Here is a 7,915-nt window from a genome sequence, read left to right on the forward strand (position 1 = left end):
AAAAAAAAAAAGAAAAAGAAAATAAAAAAATAATAATAATAATCTGGAAACCTGGAAATTAAAAAAAAAAAATGTGGACTTACTGCCAAGTTTGAATTTTTGTACTTTTAGCAACTCCTTGGATAAAATGCTTAAATACCCTGATTTCTAACTTAAAAAATTTGGAATTAGAATTTTTGGCTAATATTTGTAAAACTATATATGTACTTCCATTTGGTGGAGTCGGTTTTAATTGGAAAAATGCTGCAAGAGACGGACCTTAACTTAGAAAGGGAAATTATTCACAAGTACATAACTGGTGAAAGTTGAACTACTGTGTGTACCACAAAGGAAAGCAATTTTCACTACACATTATCAGTAAACTGTCATTGATGATTTGCATAAAATTACAATCTCACACACATTACCACTTTCTGAAGTGAAATTTCTGAATGTTACAAATACCATCTTCTCAGTATATGACAGTGTTTATTGCTCGAGTTCTTTTAAATCTGCATTTGCATTTAATATTTATTTTAAACTCTGATCAACAAAGCAAGTTTTCCTTTAAGTGCATTAGCAATATGCAGTGCGTATATACAACTGTCTCTCTGTACCTAGAGGAAAGGGTCCTAAAAATAAAGCGAGTTTAGACTTACCCACAAATCATGCTCTGCATAATCAAAGAGCAGCCACACCTTCCTGTCACTGTGAGAAAGGAACACCTTCTGCAAGGCGATCACGTTAGGGTGCTTCAATTCTCGCAAAAGCTGAATGCAAGAGGAAGAGAGAGGTCACTCTCCTGTTCGCAAGCAGGGGGAAATGATGCACTTTCTAGTGAAATTTTTGAAAATTTAGACAATCCAGATAAGCAAAATAAAATAAAAAAAAATACCCCTACTCCAAGATAAGCTCTGCCCCATCTTGGTGGATACCCTTCCAAATTCTTTTGCCACATGTATGTGAGTGTTTTCAAAACGGGATCATTTTAAACAGTAAAATGTAAAATGGTAAACAAAAGTAAATATTGTATCATGAAGTAATTAAATATAATTTGGAGTGTGCTTATTTTTTTTTACTATTGGGGAGCAGGAATCACGTATTCATTCTGTTTTTTTCTACCCTAGCACAGGAGGTGTTCAGTAAATATTTGACAAAAAAAGGAAAGAGATGTAACAGTCCCCACACTTATCCTTGCCTAAAGCATGTCGTTGAGGTTTTTTAGAAAAACAGTGAGTATAAGGTAATGTCTCTCATACCCACTGATAAAAAAAAAAAAAAATGGTGTGGAGAAGAGGTCCCATAAATAGAGAATAAGGAAGAGGCCCTCACAGAGTAGAAGCTGAACCCTGATAGTAAGAAGGAAATCATAAAAAGATAAACCAGATCCACAAGTGAAACCTTAGCACTTGGCACATAACAGGCAGCTGCTTGATAAATTATTTAGCAACAACAACTTTCACTGTTCGAGGGGAAAGCCTTATAGACATGCCTGCCTCAGGCGGTCCTTAACCAGCGTTCAAATTTAACACTAACATGCTCAATTTGATATTTTGAACGTCTTTTAAACGTAAAACTCTGTGGGAGACACAAAACAGAAGAGGGAACAAAATTTCTACTGAATACTTTCTGTGTGTAGGATGATCATATATACACGTTTTTCTCTCGTTAAATCCTTATAACAACCCTATGATGCACATGGAAACTGAAGTCCAGTGTTATAAAAATAACTTGACCAAAACCAAACACCTAGAAAGAGAAGCGGTTTGGATTTAAAGAGATCTGCCCAGTTCCAAAGTCCATGCTTTGTCCACTATGGCTAAAGTCCTTGTCTTCAATTCCTACAGTGTAAGGGGCAAGACAGACCTACAAATTGATCAATGAGGCAAGAGAAAAATGAATTGCTTCCCCATTCTAATAACTTTTATTATTTTTTCCTAATAACTTTAAATGAGTAAAGTATACCTTCAGTGCCTGTGCTGGAATCCTATAAAAAAAATCATGTGAATTCCATCTCTGGAACTTTTATAAATTTCTTCGCAGTTGCCGAATTCTTCACTACTTTCAATGTTGTTTCCCAGTCCTTCAATTCTCTCATTTTGGCTCTGTACTTCAGCTTTTTCTCTTGACCTGCACTTTGACCACCTTGCTGGAAGGTGGTGCTCTACCAGCTATAATCTGGGCATGGTTCCCGGATATGACTCCCTGGGTTCTCCCTCAAACCACATGCCCTGGGACACAGCTAAGAAGCAAGAGTCAGGATGGGCTGGGCTGCCCCGAGACAGCCTTCTACTTTACGCAGTCTGCCTCAGGGTTCTATCCACATTTCCTACTGGATCTAGGTGGGAAAGGAGAGCTGGAAAGAAATGTCTAGAGAAGATATAATAGTCCTACTCCCTTGGTGGGGAGGGCAGGAGGGGGGCCACTAGGTGGGTGCTCAGCTGTCGGCCGCTCTCTCTGCTCCCACTGCCTAAGAAAGGTGAAACAATCCTGCTTCTTGCTTCAGATGCAAATGTTAGACATAATATGCTCCTAATTAGTGACAGAATCAGAGAAAGTGGGGGGAGGGATGCAGAGCTATATCCAGACAGTTTTCCTGTTTTTGAATGGTTAAGGCTCCCAGACTCAGTAGCTTAATATATTTAATGACCCTATTCGCCATGGTCAACCTTCAAGCATTTGGACCCTGGTAAGAGGCCTCACTGCAGGTGCAATGTCTTGTCACCCTCTCTTTCTGACTCTTGGTATTAATGAATTTAAGAGAGTTTGGCTTTATTAAATCTCTACCCAGAATACGTTCTCTTTGTTGCCTGCAGTGGAAGGGAGGTGAAACTCACTTCTTCATCTAAACCAGGCTCTGACTTGTCTGGGGGAGGGGATGTCACATGTAGCAATATTTCAATCAGTATCTCTAAAAAGCTGTTTTCTGTGGCTACAAATTGATGATCCCTCTACAATGAAACCACTTTAACTCCCATGTTTAAACATTATTTTGAATAGGTAATACATTTACATGGTCCAAAAATCAAAAGTACATAAAAGGATATTATACATTGAGATGTCTCATTACCACGCCTGCCCCTGGTGACCTTAGTCCTCCTTACCTGCTAGAACTAACAACTTTTATTAGTTAATCCTTCCAGTGTTTCTTTATGCAAATAAAAGCAAATATGACTATATATTTTTATCTGTCCTTATTTACTCAAAAGATAGCACTTGTTTTCAATACAATCTATCCTAGAAATTCTCTCCAATATCAGTATACAATTTTAGTAGGTAGAAATCTTTCTTTTTTTTTTATTACAGCAGCAATGTATTTCTAGGTCTTTTCCTTTCTAGGTTCTATTTTTTTTATTGTGGTAAAATATACGTAAGTTTACCATTTTAACCATTTTTAAGTGTACAGTTATCCTTTGATACTCGTTTTGCAGAAATATCTCACTTGTACTAACATGAAGCTGTTACAGTCTTTATTCATTCAAGTAAAGCAAGGGATAAGACAAATGCCAAATAATGGGGAGCCCTGTAAGCCATGCAGAGTGTCACCAGCAAGGCTCTCTAGTATCACTGAAAGTTTGCTGGGCAGAGGGGGTTAGTGAAGAAGCCAGCTGATGTTAAAGGTCCCACACTTTGACTATCTTCTGTGCATGTCTCACGGTCAGGTCACCGAACGAGGAAGTTTGAGGGTGATGGAGTTTAAGATGACGCTCAGATCTGACTTCACGGAATCATCTGTACTTTATGTGTATTTATATTAGTATATTTTTATACTGCTTTGACTGTTTATAACTGCCCCCATTAAACCTTGAGAACAATTTTTAATTTATCCCTGTATCCCCAGGGACTAACGCAGAGCCTGGCCCATAGAAGAAGCCCTGTTTTTAGTGATCTCATCTAGTTTGAGGGCTTTAAATGTCACCGACGTGCATGAACTCCCCAATGTTCATCTTTAGCCCGCACATCTTCCCTGAACTCCCGCGATGTGTATCCAACTGCATCAGCATCTCTACTTGAATGTCTAAGGGCCCAAACTGAAGGGGTGATCTCCACCTCCCCTGCCCTCTACCTCAACTGCTCTTTCTCCGGCTCAGTTCATAGCAACCTCATCATTCCAGTTACTCAGGTAAACAACTTCATCTACTTTAACTCAACTCACAATATCACCTTCTCAGCGAGTCTTTCCTGGCTCCTCTATTTGAAATTGTAACCTCCCTCTGCACCTTTATTTTTCTGCAAAGCACTATCACTGTCAAATGTATTATGCCTCTATTTCCCTTATCTATAATTCTGAAGAGCTCAGAAAACAAAGCTTTCTAGGAACTCATGTAGGAAAAAAAAAATTTAACCTCAGTGGAAAAAAAAATACACTGTCAAGGGCACATCCTTTCAGGTTATCAGATTCTAATTCTATGGAAGCTATTTTCAACTCTGTACATTATAGATAACTGATAACAATGCAGGATAATTCTTGTCTATACACATGCAAACTGTCCTGTCCAGAAGAGGTTCACTGACTTCCTTCTCCTGTTATGGAAGAGGTGAGTTTTGCCTCAATTTGCCCATCATTTTAATATTCCTGATCTATAAATATGTCTGTTCTAAGGATTCTCCTCTGAATGGGCTATACCATCTATTGGGTTCCTTCATTTAATAAGTTAAATAAAATCTTCAAAATGCGTTCATTTTAGGTCTGTATCACATCATAATTTTATCTTTTTTGGAAATTATCCTTTGATACTCATTTTGCAGAAATATCTCACTTGCACTAACATGAAGCTGTCATAGTCTTTATTCATCCCAGTGTGAATGATCATACTTCGATACTGAAGAATATTAAAAGGTTTGATTACTGCTTCCCTGGGTGTTAGGTAACATAATATATACACCATATTATCTTTCTAAAATCTTCTTAAAATTTTTGAATCTAAAACACATCTGGTTCCCAAAGCTTCATTTAAGGAATTGGGGACCTAGGTATTTTTTATTTATTTTATCTTGTTTATTGTCTGTTTCTCTCCATTAACACATAAGCTCCATGAAGGCAAAGTTTTTGCTGGTTTTATATCCCCCATGCTTAAAATGGTGCCTGGCACATGGTAAGCACTCCATAAATATTTGTCAAAAGAATTAAATCTACTGAACTTATCTAGTTCTTACAAAACAAATCAGTAAAGAGCTTGGAATATTATAAAACTTTGGTATCCTTCCAAAAGGTGTTTTGAACGATTTTGTTTTTAATAAACTGAATAGACTACGTCTAAAGTAGTTTTTCTAAAGATACTGACTTTCTGCAAGCTACATCTATTTTAAGCTTAAAAAGGAATAGTTCTCTCAACTAGCACCCACACTACCAGAAGCAGAAGAGAGCTGCCTTGATGTGTAGAGCAGAAACATAGCTCAGGGTGAGGTATTTCACCTGTGCAGAACCTGAAACGGAAAAGGGCGCTGCGAGGGTGTTTCCTGAAAGGGCTGTGAATGAAATAAGCACTACAAAATTCTGAAGAAAATGCGCACAGGAGAAGGGGACCCGGGGGGACACACCTGAGGAACAAAACAGATGAGTCACTGGTTACTTTCAAGGCTAGTTTACTAACACAATGTTAGACCCTAAACAGATGCCACACAAGAGTGTATTCTCTACCCCAATTTACTGAAGCAGACAAACGAAAAAAAAGGAAATTTCTCTACCACTATTTACTGAAGAAACAAATGAACAAAAACAGCAAACATAAATGTCTGATAATAAGAAATATTATTCACTGACAAGTGAATTACGGTATATCCACATATTGTAGCCTCATGCGCATATACCAAGAGTTGTTTTTTTTTTTTAAAGATTTTATTTATTTATTCATGAGAGATAGAGAGAGAGAGAGAGGCAGAGGGAGAAGCAGGCTCCCAAGGAGCAGGGAGCCCAATGCGGGACTCGATCCCAGGACGCTGGGATCATGACCTGAGCCGAAGGCAGACGCTTAACCATCTGAGCCACCCAGGCGCCCTATACCAAGAGTTTTGTTTTTTTTTTTTAAAGATTTATTTATTTATTTGAGAGAGCGAAAATGAGAGAGAGAGATAGAGTACATGAGAGGGGGGAGGGTCAGAGGGAGAAGCAGACCCCCCGCTGAGCAGGGAGCCCCATGCAGGACTCGATCCTGGGAACTCCAGGATCATGACCTGAGCCGAAGGCAGTCGCTTAACCAACTGAGCCACTCAGGCGCCCCCCAAGAGTTTTTAAATACATGAGAAAAGACTTATAATATTGTGATGTAGTAGAAAAAGCTGCAAAGTATTAAATGTCTGTAAAATAGGAAACACATCAAAACATTAACATAGTTATCTTTGGGTGGTGGGATTAGGTGTGATTTTTTAGTTCTATTTTTCTATTTTACAAGTTTTCTATAATGAGCTCTTATAATTTAAAAACTTACTCTTATCATTTAAAAACTCACACACATGTACACACACACACCCAAAAGACAGTTCTTTCTCTCCAGAAAGATATCTCCTGCTAAGATAAGATACTATCAAACTATCACAGTTCCTTACGTGATTGATCTGAAAAGGGACCCGAAGAAAGGGGACAGTTGTGCTTGTACTTTCCTTCATTCTTGGCAATATCAGATTTTACCAATGGACTTGAATCTCTTGTCACACAAATATTTGTTCAACATGACATCATGCAACTATAGATATGCTTTAATCATATCTAAACAACAGTTAAGTATAATGTGATTTTCCTGTGAAAATCCCACACTAAATGATAGCATCTCCTGTGCAGATACTTAGAGTACTAACATAATCTCAAAGGAGCCTAATGAAGAATGTGCAATGAACATCCCAAGATTTTACCTGATCTTCAAGGGCATCTAAGTGACCATAAAGAGTATCTACTTTTCACTATCCTAAACATATAATTCAAAGTTACAATCCTAATCTTTTTTCTCGAAGGCACTATTTAGGATCCTGACTCACTTTGGGGAGGCTTGGGCTAGACTACCAATTACAGAACCCATTCTAATTTTTATACACACATCTTTCTTCCCCTCTTACCCCTCTTTCTGCTCTCCAAGTCTCTGATGCCCCCCTCCCATGGGTTCCAGATTCCTCTTTTAGGGTATCTGAATGGAAAGGGTCCTCTTATACTTCAATGACTCATTTATCTCAAAGTAAATTCAATTTTCTATTCTTTTTTTTTAAGAGAGTGAGAGAGAGAGAGGTGGGGGAGAGGCAGACAGAGAGAGAGAGAGAGAGAATCTTAAGCAGGCTCCACACTCCGTGCAGAGTCTGACGCAGGGCCTGAACTCACGACCCTGAGATCATAACCTGAGCCGAAATCAAGAATCGGACACTTAACCGAGTGAGCCACCCAGGCGCCCTCAGTTTTCTATTCTTATTTGATCTGTTGAAAGTAACTGCAGGAAAAAAAAGAAGAAAGAAAGTAACTGTAGGATTCATTTGACTATCAATCTTTCCCATGGTGAAAATGCCTTTACTTTAGGAAGCACTGAGTTATATCATTTTTTTAAGTGTATGACCCCCTCCCACCCACCCCCACACACACAAAAGGAAGACAAATGAAGCAGGTTTTTTTTTAATTTTTTTATTCTTATATTATCCCCATACATTACATCATTAGTTTTAGATGTAGTGTTCCATGATTCATTGTTTGTGCATAACACCCAGTGCTCCGTGCAGAATGTGCCCTCCTCAATACCCACCACCAGGCTAACCCATCCTCCCACCCCCCTCCCCTCTAGAACCCTCAGAGTCCATCGTCTCTCATGGTTCATCTACCCCTCCGATTTCCCCCCCCTTCATTCTTCCCCTCCTGCTACCTTCTTCTTCTTCTTCTTCTTTTTTTTTTCTTAACATATATTGCATTATTTGTTTCAGAGGTACAGATCTGAGATTCAACAGTCCTGCACAATTCACAGCG

At 38.6% G+C, this 7,915-nt stretch overlaps 1 protein-coding gene across 4 annotated transcripts in view; it reads right to left on the minus strand.

The window, feature by feature from the left end:
- Positions 1-7,915, minus strand: part of CDK19 (cyclin dependent kinase 19) — a 174,593-nt gene that overhangs the window by 50,905 nt on the left and 115,773 nt on the right. For 3 of the 4 annotated variants that reach the window (XM_006735468.3, XM_031030363.2, XM_081828807.1), the window contains one exon: positions 639-749. The exons of the other annotated variant lie outside the window; for it this stretch is intronic. In XM_006735468.3, coding sequence (XP_006735531.1) covers positions 639-749 — 111 coding nt within the window. The remainder of the gene's footprint in view (positions 1-638; positions 750-7,915) is intronic. 4 annotated transcript variants of the gene reach the window in all.

Source organism: Leptonychotes weddellii, chromosome 8 (assembly GCF_054177405.1).
Source record: "Leptonychotes weddellii isolate Sample4059 chromosome 8, ASM5417740v2, whole genome shotgun sequence".
Taxonomy (NCBI): Eukaryota; Metazoa; Chordata; class Mammalia; order Carnivora; family Phocidae; genus Leptonychotes; species Leptonychotes weddellii.